The following is a 14,116-nucleotide window of genomic DNA, read 5'->3' as shown; positions in this document are numbered from 1 at the left end:
TTTCCAGTAAAAATCACAATACAAAATGTGTGTTTTATCTTTTAAAAAGTACAGACCACAGAAAGACACAAAGTACCCACCCCAGTTTTATCTCAAGTGCACAGCTGATATCCTATTTGTTTACATGATGTTACAGAAGTGCATATTTAATGGATTCAGTGTGGACGGAGATGCTTTCTGCTGTTAGGACATAATGTAAGACCTACATACTTGCAAAGGGAAATAATTTTACTTGACATTATGACAGGAGAGATTTAAAATATGTCAGACTACAACAGATTTTCCTGGTTAAAATCCAAAGAACAGAAAGCCTGAGCACAGCAGCTTTGATGATAAAAGTGCTTGTTGTACAGTGAGAGGTAAAAAGAAGGTGAAAGTTGGATTATTGCATATGTTTCTGTGCGTTATAATAAGTTACTTAGGGCGCTGCTTTTTCACTTTATGACCCACCTGCCTGAAACCTGCAGTGTTTTCCAACAAGCTCACCTGAACTGCCCGACCCGAACCGCACATCACTTGTATGTACGCTGACACAGTTTTCGGTTCTGCAATGGTTTGTGCTATCAATAGTGGCTGTTAAGAGATGCCTTTCAAACATGATTCCAATGTAAGAGTTAAGAAAATAAGTCAGTAGAATTTTTTGAAACTGTGTTACTGTCCCTCCACTTCAGCTCAGTAAGGAAACATTGTTTGTGGAAAACATTAGCAGTTTATATCAGTTCATCATCATCTGATTGGCTTCATTTTCAAGGTTCATTTACTGTCATTCTACAACACTGGGTTGTGCAACAAATTGCAAGTTGTAGTCCCCTTACGCTCCACAAGAAAAAAAATAATGTTTATGGTGAAATACAAGAGGATGAGTTGAGGAGTCTCACTGCCTGAGGAGAGAGGCTGCTTTGTAGTCTGGTGGTACGGCAGGGAGTACTTCTGTATGACTTGCCAGATGGCAGCAGCGTGAACAGGCTGTGTCTGGGTTGGTATTGTCTTTAAGTATCGTTTGGGCTCTGTGCAGGCACCTCACCTCACCGACATAGCGATGCCTGGTACTGTAGATGGGTACCAATGATGTTCTGGGCTGGTTTAATCACCCGCTGCAGAGCCCTCTGTCCCAGGCCTTATGCATTCCATGTCAGTTGCAGGTAGTTATAGCTATCTTTAGGAATATTGAGTTGCACCTGAAAAATACACTGAAATGGGAAAAGACTGTGAGGACAGATAAGGATGAGGTACAGTTCACTTTTATTTCACCTATTGTGCACAATGTTTGAATTGCAAAAAAATATGGCACAAATCAATTTAAGTGTTGTGTGTCTTTGTCTGCATTGGTGTTGTGTGTGTGTGTGTGTGTGTGTGTGTTGGTATCAGAGAGTGTGTCCCAGCTCCTCCTCCTCATTGTGATGCATGTGGCGTCTTGTGTGACATCTGATTTGCTGACAGCCTCTTTTGGTGGCGTGTCCGTGAAAACATTAAAGGAGTCACGCTGTCGTTCAGTGATTATCTCTGTGATCCCTCGCTCTTTACTCTTCCCTGTGACCAACTGAAAAAAAATCTGCTGTGTGGACGCTTCTCCAGCTTCTTCTTCTTTTGTCTCCTCATGTTCACTGCTCGCATTTCTGCTGATTATCTTGTTTTCTCTTTCTGTTTCTTTTGTTTTCTTTTTTGTTCCTAAATCCAGAGGTCGTACAGCTTTACATCTTATTTATTATGTGTGTATGTGTGTGTGTGTGTGTGTGAGAGAGAGAGAGAGAGAGAGAGAGAGAGAGAGAGAGAGAGAGAGAGAGAGATGCTGAATTTGAATCAGACAGATCTGTCCCTGCTGCAGAAAACACTCACTGAATAAATCATAGTTATGAAATTCATTTAATATTGATTATTTGAATTTAGTAGTTGTAGAATTTAGAATCTGGTATAACATATAAATTATAAAAAACATAGTTTGCAGACAACACTAACTGAGATATGTAAACCCTTAAAATTAATATATGATGCAAATGATCTACAATATGAAATATAAAATGGACTACAAGATCATGCCGATTATTAAATGAAATTATGTAGAATACAAAAACTACAACAAAATAGAATACAGCAAAGACAATATTAAATTTAAGTAATATAAAATAACTCCTTTGAAAATAATCAATAAATTAATTAAAATTAAAAAAAGAAAAAAAAATAATTATTTGTATTTATATAGCAATTAATTTGTAATAAATGTACTAAATGTTACATAATGTTATATAATACTCATGAATTATTGTATTAAAAAATATTATATATGCAGTGAAATGTAGAATAACATAAAATGATCCCTGTGTGACCTGTAAATGATGAAACACTTATCAAGTTGAATGAAATGTCCTTTTGTTTGAAAGTCATACATTAATGCTTTTATTTTCTTAAATTACTCTCGGCTCAATCAGATTCATTTCCGGCTGAGGAAATGAGGTGAAATGATAAACGTTCATTTATGGTTGAGGTTGAATACAGGATTAACGGATTATTTCAGGTTGAAGGTGTGTGCGTGTGTGTGTGTGTGAGTGCCGTGGGGCATGTTGATGTAACTTCCTGTCTCCTGAAGGAAATCATCTCATCCTTCTTTGAGAACCAACCAGCCCTCAGGCCAACCTGAGGGCAAACACAACCTGACCCACAGTGTGTGTGCAGGTGTGTGTGTGTCTTCAGGCCTCAGTTTTTCTTACATGAGAGCTGATATAAGATGTGACTCTGAAAACATAAAACAAGATCATTTTAATCTCAGTGGGACATGCCCTGGTTAAATAGAGCTCAATAAAGAAACGAAAGCCTCGACCTGTGTCAACTTTTTCAGAAGTCAATTCTGATATTTGAGTTTTGGGATTCAAACATCTACTGGTTTGTCCATCAGACGAGTACTGCCATGTCTTGGCCATGTATTCACCATGTACTTTTGTACCTTTGGAAGTTTTGGTACTATGTTCCTCCTTGTTGTTTTCACTACATTTCACAAACTTGGACATATTGTGGTGTAAATGGCTTCCTCTCTCCATGAGATTCAGGACATCTGTGTTAGCTATGTGGCTCTATAGGAGACTGTCCTCCCAAGAAAAATTACGGCAATATTTTGTTTCAGCATATTACCCAAAAGAATAAATGATGATGTTGAAGTTACAATGCCCTCGAGCGGCCATAGTCATCAGTGGTTCTGTCAAGGGGGGGCCAGAGGGGCCATGGCCACACAGATACAATTGCTTCCAGGCAGTTAAAGGCGCGGCATGTGTATGGCTCCTTAGGCATCCATTGGTACCAACAGTGTCAGCATAGCTTGTTGGGAAGGGTGGGCTGGGATTCTGTGGGTACCCCTAAACTTGAGAAGGCTTGTTCCTTGTTCCTTAAAGCCAATGTACTCCTTCAAATTAAAGCTGTACATTTGTCTTTTTAAGGAAAAGGACAACAAGCCTTTGTGAAGAACAGTGAATGTATATATTGATACATACCATATTAAAACAGGATTCTTACAGAATTAAAAATGTTAACTGTATTGGTATTAGTATATGCACAACAAATAATTAGTAATATGAACTATAAAATAAGAATAGGAGTCTCAAAATTGGAGATGCTGCTCCAAATGGTGCTTGACAACATTCTCACATAAATAATAATGAGAGACTTTGTGAGACTTTGTTATGCTGCAGTAGTGCCGGGATAGTAGCAGCACAGCCTGACATCCCCAAAACAATAAAAATAATAAAAGGAGAAAAAAAAAAAATGCATGTATCCCTCCACTGACAGAAGCTGCCCCGTCTGAAGACACTCTCATCCAGAATCACATCCAAAATCAAATGCAGTCATGAAATATAAAATCACAGCCGTCTGTGTGCTTCAGGAGGTTTTCATGAATAGAATATGTTTGTATTTATTGTCTAGTAGCGGCGTTGGTTTTTGAACCAGTTTATTTTTGGTTGGAATGCTGTGGACAGTTCAAAACTTAGGTGCAGGGACTGGAACTTAACCGGTTCCATGTTGGTAGAAAAGGGTGCCAGTAACTTGTATTCTGATGTGCATTTAAGCATATTGATTAGCTGTCCATCTCTGTCTTCAGAATCAGCTCTCCTTTCAGTACCATGGAGAGCGACCACATTAACTGTCCACACCAGGCTGACTTGCATCAAAAATACACTAAAACTGTGTCTTAAACTTAATACAGTTTTATATTTTGTTTTATAATCACCTGATCAACTATGACATACCCACTCCAATGTTTTGGTGTCCACATACATTTGGCCATGTAGTGTGTCTCTAAATATGGACCATGTTTTAGTATCTCACTTTCTTCTCTTTTTCTCTCTGTCTCCCTCAGAGCCTGGGGTGAGCAGGAACCTGCAGTTCCTCCAGCGTCCATCCAGAGCATCAGTTCTGCTGGGAACTGACGCCGTGCTGGAATGTGCCGCTTCAGGATACCCAACACCGAGCATCCAGTGGAGAAGAGGAGAGGAACTTATCCAGAGCTGGTCTGTCCTAACTGTCTGTCTGTTCATGTCACATATTAGCCGAAGATGCTTAACCCACATGATAACCCCCATGATGAATATCTACCCAGTGTATACTTTTGCCCATTGCAGCCCATTTATCTTATTGTCAATAAATACCATTAAAAAACACAGTGAATGAATCTATCAAGTGTTGGGTGTCAAGCACCATCAGTGAGCCACACTGTTGCACTGGCTGACATGTTCCATGAACACACATGCTATAGTTTATTTTGACTCATTCCCACATACACCATCCTGCTGCCACGAATACTCACTAGAGCACCAAATGTGGATTAATCCACCGCTGAAAATAGTCCCCAACAAATGTACTATTTCTTCTTGTTTGAGTAAACATTGCTAAAAACTACAGGGACCAACTGTTCTGAGAGATTACTGAGCCTTTTCAAACATGAAACTACAGTATGTGTGAACCGTTTTTAAGATTTACTTCTTCAGTAGAAAGCAATGGGCTTAGATAGGGTAGGGGAGCATAAAAGTACTGAGAGACTTAATAACACATTGTTGGTTTTGGTCTTTTCACTGGATTTGTTGACAATGAGGAAAATGTAGTACAACTTATCCTTTAAGCATGAAAGCTGTTTTTGAGAAAACATGTATTTTTATTTTTATGGAGGTTATTAACTAATAAAAGAAACGTCACTCCTTCTTCCTCTGCAGGAATAAGAAGTACTCTCTGCTGGTGGGCAGTAATCTGATCATCAGGAGCGTCACTGACGACGACTCTGGCAGTTACAGCTGTACAGCCTCCAACAAGAACCATAACATCACTGCACACACAGAGCTGAGTGTACTGGGTGAGCCGACACATGTATTTTCTTGGTCTTTTTTTGCCTTTATTTTGATAGCGACAGTAGAGAGGTGGCAGGAAATGAGAAGAGAAAGGAGACGTCATGCAACAGAAGCCCCCAGCTAGACTCAAATTGGGAATGTTGCAGTTACATGTTTGATTCATAAAACCCAAGGGAGCTGGGACACCCCCACCCAAACCTAATTCTATCAATCCTAAAATCATCTTAACCCTCAAAAAGGAATGCACTAAATGTCCTTGATCTCCACACTCACACAGGTCCTCACATGGATGGAAGTATAACAGCACACACACATCTTCCGTGCTCGATAATGTGCGGAAAATAAAAGAATGAAGCTGTGTCATTTCTCGAAGCTCCCGAGGGAGGAAATAAAATAAATCCTGACTGGAAACTGTTAACAGCCTGACATCCCCAAAACAATAAACATAATAAAAGGGAAAATAAAAAATAAAAAATAAAAAAATGCATGTATCCCTCCACTGACAGAAGCTGCCCCGTCTGCAGACACTCTCATCCAGAATCACATCCAGAATCAAATGCAGTCATGAAATATAAAATCACAGCCGTCTGTGTGCTTCAGGAGGTTTTCATGAATAGAATATGTTTGTATTTATTGTCTGACTGCTCCCCAGCTGCTGCTGGATTCACACCAGTGCTGCTCACGTATTCAGGTGTGATGAGCAGAAAGCCAGCCGGCTCAGCCAGAGACGGCATTCGGATCGAAGACAGCCTTACTCTGAAACACCACAAAGTGGTGTCACTTAGTTTCGCATACCAGTGAGACATGAATAATAATAAATCCAAGAAGTCCAGTTGGAGTAACAGATTCATTAGTTTGAAGGTTTTTTAGGAGTGTTAAAAAAGCCTTTAGGAACTTCTTAGGAGATGTGTCTGGTTAGCGTCTGGTTCCTCTCCCGTTCAATCAGATTTCCAGCCGACCGGGCCTGGGCCAGGCCAATCACAACTGTTTATCTGATACAGGGTTTGATGCATGACAGACAACTTATGGATCCTTCGCGCTTTGCGCAAAATACATCATGATGTCATTTTTGACTTGCGTACCCTTGCGTTGGGACCATACCAAAGTCTGAGAATGTTGTTGTGTAATGAAATTTATTGTTACAGTACTCCTATGATAACCTTCCACGTAATGTAACAAACATAAACCAGCTATTATATTGGAAATGGTTGCTGTTTAGTTTTCCTACAATAATTAACTTTTGGAGTGAAGTATACCAACAGTTCTGTTCATGTTATACATTGTAAATGCTCATTAAATTTTACTATGGGTCCTTAAAAGATCATGGAAAAGTTTTGAAATTGTGTCCATGAAAATGTGTGGGAACCCTGTGGTTAGAATGGTGCATTTACAGCTATGGTTAGTTGGGGCAATTCGAATGCTAATGCCATTTTTAAAAAAAATATGCGTTTAAGATAAAATGTACTAACTGGAAAAACTGAATATCTGACTCCTTAGAGGATATCTTAGTACAACCAAATGCTGAGCAAGACTTTTAGGAGAAACATTACACTTAATGTAAACTTCATAAACTGAAAACACACCAAAGTAGCGAAAGCTCACATTACAGCTGTGCCTATACTCTGTGAATCGGAGGTTAAACTACAGTTATACCTCTTTTTGACAGTCATGGGCTGCCTTTGCTTGGCTTGGTTTGGTTTGGGCTGTCAGCCCAGCACCGCAGAGTTTTGCATTTTCATTACAAAAGGGCTGACTTGAAGGTGTGTCTTTAACTCATGACGGCTTGTCTTGAGTGATGATTCTTTAAAAGCAGTGGGATGATCCACAGCTTTAGTCCCCTGTTATTCTTGCTGCGTGTGTTTTTTCCACAGCAGGGCAGGTAAGAGAAGTTTACCTTTTGGCGGTGAGCTGTTTGTAGAGGTTCAGTAAGAGCTTGTTGTCTGCAGCTCTTCATCAACATCTCACTGTGGCTGTTTCTGCCTGGACTCTTCTTCCCTGCAGTATTAGACTTGCCTTTATTGAATAAAAGCTGCTAATAAAGCTCTTCTAATTCAGTGATAAACACATTTCATTTCCTATATATTCTTCACAATAAAACTTTTATTGTGAAGCAGCAAAATAAGGAAATGTTGAGTTTTGGAGGAGCAAACATGAAACAGTATAATAAAGCAGATATCTAAAGTAAGAGAAAGAGAAACTTAATCCAAACCACAAAGATTAGCTATATAGAAAACAGTTTTTTGTACCAGGCTGTAAACATGTTTATTTCTTCTGTAAAGTTGGGCATTTTAACATGGAGGACAATAAGGATGACTCACTCTTTAGAGTCAGCCCCCAGTGCCCATTCAAGGAACTGCAGTTTTGGGCACTTTCTGCATTGGCTCCATTTTCCAGCCCTGGAGGTTGCCACTTAGCAACATAAGGCATTTGGGAAAAACAACCAAGATGGTTGCAGCTGATCTAAAACTTTCTGTTGACATACTTCACATACTGACGGTAGAAACGGTACCAGACATATTTTTAATACACCATCACAGGTCATCTCTGCTTGCTGTAGTCTTACAGCAGGCAATGCTACATTTTAAATGCTAAATGCGACATCATGTTTTGTGTGTCCAGAGGCATTTTGACCATCGGTCATTTATAACACCCTTTTACAAATCGAAAATGAGTGAGAGGTTCCAGACTAATTCATGATTTGGTCTGAGACTCAGACTAGCATTCTTTTGCAGGAATTATCTGCGTTGACACCTCAGCAAGAAAACTTGTCTTGATGATTAACTTTCTCTGAAGTGTGTTCAGTTCTCTAAGTTACACATCCATGGTTCTTTGTCCTTGTAATGTCAATTTAATGGCAAATCTAACGATGATGGTGACAAAATGATGGACTGGATTGATAGAAAGGGATTTGTTGAGAGAGACAATTTGAGTTAACATCTGTTTAGTCTTTTAAATTGATGTATAGGCTTGATCCTACTGTCGTGGTAAGGGACTGTTAACTCATATGTTGTTACTATCTTGCTAGTTATTATGTTGTCCGCACTAGGTAACAAAGGAATTCTTAGCTGTTGCTCCCAAAGTGATGTACAGGATTTTGACATTACTGCACCACGACATGACTACATCCGATTTGCTTGGATTTATTTATTTTTTTACCTTTAATGACACAGAAGACAGTATTTTTTCTGCGAACAGAGAGTTGAAATCAAACAGAAGCAGCTGTTGTTTGTTCGAGTCTCAGGAGAAAATCTGCAAATTAACCTTCGGGTATTTTCTGTCTCCTTCCAGCTGGGCCTCTCATCTCCTTTCATGTCTTTGTCTCAGCATCCCCTCTGAGTCTGTCCCTGTGTTCACATCACATTCATATTCTGTTTACACTCTGCTCTCAACAGTCACTGCCTGCAAACATCACATGATGTTTACAATAAACAGGAGGAGTCTGTGTCTCCAGTATGTCACATCTGGGATCTGATGTTTAATCGCTGTATCCTGACATGTTAAATTAGTGCTACGGAAACATGTCACTGCTCATACAGTATGATCATAAGATCTTATGGAGCTTCTCAAACTCACAGGATGTTTGTGACAAGGACTGCAACCTGAAACAATCCTAGGGAGTGTATGAAAATTATTCAGGTGGCAAATTAAAGGCCCTTGTCCATGCTATACTTATACTTTTTCCTTTGGACCCTCCCCTTGACTTAAGAGCAGGACTCCCTGATTTAACCCTAATGAATGGTTCACACTACACCATATAGCCTGATTCTAGCCCGACCCAGCAACGTGTGGTGTTGGCTTGGATCATGAACAACAAAGAGTGTCGTACACGATAATCCATCGTTTCATCTCGTGTAGTGTGTCATAGTAGACAACAACTGATGCCATGTCTAGACTATCTAACAGATAGTCTAGCATGTTTGACTTTCTATTTGTCGTTCAGGATGGCTCCCAGCACAGCCAATAGAAGCAATTGAAACACAGAGCGATCTGCTGCTGTAGACAACTGCACGGCAATCAACACCCCAGCCTTTTAGGTATTTCCTGTGGGGATGTTACCACAACAGAATAAAAAAAGGAAAAATTATGGCATTAAACAGCAGAAGCACTTTATCAACCCAGTGAGTACTGCCATTAGCATCAAACTAGCAAACAATGTTATTTCTTCATAATGGAGACGGACATAAAGTAAGAAAATTAAAAAGCATTGGCGGGGCTTTAACTCACCACAACTGCAGAGGCTTCCAGCTTCATTTGAAACAGACTACATCATAAAGGGGACATTATTTATTATTCTTTCTGTATTTTTATATTTTTACCTATTATCCACTCCAGTTTGCTTTGATAAAGTTAATGCATTGCGCAGTCATTTCAAACTCAGCACTTCCTGTACCTGCATAAAATGAAAAGCCCATTATAACTTCGGTTGAGAGAATCCCTTCATTTTCTAAAAAGGCTTTTATTGTGAAACATTTGCAGGAACTTGTTGTGGAGGATTCAGTGACTTGCTTGTTTGTATACAGTACTTTATGCGTAGCTCCTGCCAGCTTTTTACGTTACTACAACAACATTTTGGCTGGAACATGAACAGCCACAGTGACTGAAATAATAGATAAAGTAATAAAAATAGGACAAGAATAACTCTATGACATCACACACGGCGTAAAAGACGACCGGGGATGATTGGTGTGGACCATTTTGTAGTGTGTCATGTCTGTTGGCCAAGTCACGGCACGATTTTATGACTCCACAATTGCCTAATGTGACAAAGTGACTGTCAGAACAGACAGAAATGTAATGTAGTGGGAACCAGGCATTAGTTTGCGAATACAATAATAATAAGAATAATTTCAACAGCCACACCATGCACACATTAGAAATAGAAATGGACTAAAAGCTATGCACTAATAAACTAATATTATTCACTTTCAAAACTGTAAACAGCTGCAGTCATAATGTTTCATTTCACTTTGATGAGTAGTGCCGCATTCACTTTTTCCTTGTTAATGACTGTTGGTAGAGACTTATCTATGGATCCATGGGCATTTTGTTTCTCGAAACAAACATTTCACACTGAATATCAAAAGGGAAGGCTGAAATAAAATATAAATGTTGGATAATCTACACCCATCTCTCTACAATACCATCCCCTTTTATTGATTTCAGTCTGACTTGGGATATTTAGGATTTTGACTATGGGACATACTTAGCGAGTTGGAACAGTGGTGCCAAACTGGTGGGTTGCGGATCCATTCTGAATGGACCGCAAGTGACTCACAGTTATGTCAAGTTTGTACAAAACAAACTTATTTTTAGGTACAGTGAATTTCTGCCACAGAGTTTTATTTTGAAGTGCTGTTTCCTGCTATAGAGTTAGCTTATCAAAGACAGCTAACTAGCTCGATGACATGGCCAAACACAAGTATGATGCTTAATTTTTTAAACTGTGTGGACCTTGAACTAATGACTAAAAACAAGTCGCCTTTCTGTCAGTCTTGCTGAATCTTTCTGATCTTATGTCTATTTTGCAAGTGTTAGTGGTGCTTTTTGTGTTTGGCTTTGGACTGTTTGGTGGTGTATGGCTGCGGATCACTCATTGGGATGAGGCAATCAATTTACTAGTCTATAAACTTTGCATCATGTTGACTTGCTGGCCAGGTTGAGGTTTTCAAATGTAAAAATCAGTAAACATCGAGAAAAGATGGAGATGATAAGCACCAGCTGAACTAGCATTCTGCTAGCTGTTGTACAGGCGCTGAAAACAAACTGGACAACCTCCATGCCACACTAGTTTCCAACGGGATATCAGAATTTTGATATCCTTTGATTCACTGAAACTTGGCTAAATCCTGGACAGCACCATTCAACCAGGAAGCTCTTTTTCTATATACTGATCTGACAGCAGAGAAGAGGCGTGTATGTTATGGTGAAGAAGGACTGGAAAGATGGGGGGAATGTGAGGTGCTGTGCCGTTCCTGCTGTAGATCACTGCATCCATTCAGAGGCGGCTGCAGTACGGCAGACTTGTTGGGGTCAGGACGTGTGGACACATCCACAACCACAAACATCCAGAAACATGGACAATTATAAAGCAGCAGCCAGCAATGTAAGAAGACGTGAAAAAAAAGGGACTCTTTGAATATTGTGTAGAGAATCTTTAAATGCAAGACACATCTGTGTCATCTAGCCGCACATCATTTGTCACCTGTAGAACACACTGAGTGGTGGACAGGATGTGTCGATCTGCAGAGTGAACATTAAAAATTACTTTTTTTGGAGAGTTGATGCATGATGACTCAGAGAAATAGGACAGCAGATTGTCCCAACAAGTTGATAAGTATCAAGATGTTGCCAACGTGCAGGCTTTCATTAAACACAATGGGTGCAGGTGTTGTGCCGTTAGTCCACCCTTTACAAGATGTCTGCCCAGCTTGGTTCCTTTTCAGGCATGCTGAGCTGGGCGGATGAACTCTCAAGACCTCAAGCATTAAATATGTTACCACAGATTGAACTCAAACTCTATCCAGTATGGTGTCTTGGATAGCCTCCAGCAGCTCCTAACACACCAACCGTTTTCCTAAAATCCACTGCCAGTCAGTGAGTAGGTGGTGCAAATCATCACCATGTGCCAGTGGTTACAGAAGAGAAAGGAAACAGGATAAAATGGCTGGAAGGACAAATAAACCAAGGCAGAAAGGTAGGAGGGAAAGAAAGGAGAAATGAGGAAATCAATTGAAAGAAATCCCAAATGTAAAGCAGATGTGAAGCAGATGTGATCAGTATGACCCTTCTGAGTAACTCCAGCATTGATGATAAACTTATGGAGGCTAATGCTGTAGATGTTCTACACTTCATGTATTTTAATCTGTTTTTCCGTCATTTTTTCACAAAATGGTCTTTGATAATACATTTCAGAGTGGAAGCAGGCGAGGATTTAGACTGAGATTTTTCTTATCTCGGCGAGCCTGCAGCTATCTGAATGCACTTTATTTATTCATCCCTTTACCTGTCTGTCTTTTATCTTGCTCTGACTCATCTGCAAATTAAATATATTTGATAAGGTGAACAGTTTACTTACATACCACATTTACACACATATTTATGGACTTTTGTGTAGGGATAACAAAACATAGATAAACACACTCAAAGGAAACTAAAAGTTTCGGTACAACTCATGTCGTACTCACCACTGCTGCTCCCAGTTTCTCATTTATACAAAAATAATACTAATAATAATAATTTGCTAATTTTTTAGAATTGCTCCCACTTTGCCCTTTTTTGATTTCTCTTAAGTAATTAAATTCTTGTGACTCACAAGATATGTAGGTTAGAAGTTTAATTAATCTTCTAGACTCATTTAAAACATCATTATTGTTATTATTAGACCTCGTTTAACTTACATGTTTTTGTCATGTGTCTTCTGTGCCATAAATATTGTATAATTATAATATATATGTATATATATATATATATATATATATATATGTACAGTACAGGCCAAAAGTTTGGACACACCTTCTCATTCAATGCGTTTTCTTTATTTTCATGACTATTTACATTGTAGATTCTCACTGAAGGCATCAAAACTATGAATGAACACATGTGGAGTTATGTACTTAACAAAAAAAGGTGAAATAACTGAAAACATGTTTTATATTCTAGTTTCTTCAAAATAGCCACCCTTTGCTCTGATTACTGCTTTGCACACTCTTGGCATTCTCTCCATGAGCTTCAAGAGGTAGTCACCTGAAATGGTTTCCACTTCACAGGTGTGCCTTATCAGGGTTAATTAGTGGAATTTCTTGCTTTATCAATGGGGTTGGGACCATCAGTTGTGTTGTGCAGAAGTCAGGTTAATACACAGCCGACAGCCCTATTGGACAACTGTTAAAATTCATATTATGGCAAGAACCAATCAGCTAACTAAAGAAAAACGAGTGGCCATCATTACTTTAAGAAATGAAGGTCAGTCAGTCCGGAAAATTGCAAAAACTTTAAATGTGTCCCCAAGTGGAGTCGCAAAAACCATCAAGCGCTACAACGAAACTGGCACACATGAGGACCGACCCAGGAAAGGAAGACCAAGAGTCACCTCTGCTTCTGAGGATAAGTTCATCCGAGTCACCAGCCTCAGAAATGGCAAGTTAACAGCAGCTCAGATCAGAGACCAGATGAATGCCACACAGAGTTCTAGCAGCAGACCCATCTCTAGAACAACTGTTAAGAGGAGACTGCGCGAATCAGGCCTTCATGGTCAAATAGCTGCTAGGAAACCACTGCTAAGGAGAGGCAACAAGCAGAAGAGATTTGTTTGGGCCAAGAAACACAAGGAATGGACATTAGACCAGTGGAAATCTGTGCTTTGGTCTGATGAGTCCAAATTTGAGATCTTTGGTTCCAACCGCCGTGTCTTTGAGAGACGCAGAAAAGGTGAACGGATGGATTCCACATGCCTGGTTCCCACTGTGAAGCATGGAGGAGGAGGTGTGATGGTGTGGGGGTGTTTTGCTGGTGACACTGTTGGGGATTTATTCAAAATTGAAGGCACACTGAACCAGCATGGCTACCACAGCATCCTGCAGCGACATGCCATCCCATCCGGTTTGCGTTTAGTTGGGCGATCATTTATTTTTCAACAGGACAATGACCCCAAACACACCTCCAGGCTGTGCAAGGGCTATTTGACCAAGAAGGAGAGCGATGGAGTGCTGCGGCAGATGACCTGGCCTCCACAGTCACCGGACCTGAACCCAATCCAGATGGTTTGGGGTGAGCTGGACCGCAGAGTGAAGGCA

The 14,116-nt window shown here is 39.8% G+C and overlaps 1 protein-coding gene across 3 annotated transcripts in view; it reads left to right on the top strand.

The window, feature by feature from the left end:
- Positions 1-14,116, top strand: part of dcc (DCC netrin 1 receptor) — a 418,775-nt gene that overhangs the window by 137,655 nt on the left and 267,004 nt on the right. For all 3 annotated transcript variants that reach the window (XM_078162332.1, XM_078162331.1, XM_078162330.1), the window contains exons 4-5: positions 4,343-4,493; positions 5,193-5,329. In XM_078162332.1, coding sequence (XP_078018458.1) covers positions 4,343-4,493; positions 5,193-5,329 — 288 coding nt within the window. The remainder of the gene's footprint in view (positions 1-4,342; positions 4,494-5,192; positions 5,330-14,116) is intronic.

Source organism: Epinephelus lanceolatus, chromosome 19 (genome assembly GCF_041903045.1).
Source record: "Epinephelus lanceolatus isolate andai-2023 chromosome 19, ASM4190304v1, whole genome shotgun sequence".
Lineage (NCBI taxonomy): Eukaryota > Metazoa > Chordata > Actinopteri > Perciformes > Serranidae > Epinephelus > Epinephelus lanceolatus.
The sequence above is the reverse complement of the archived record's forward strand: the minus strand, read 5'-3'. Positions and strand labels throughout refer to the sequence as shown.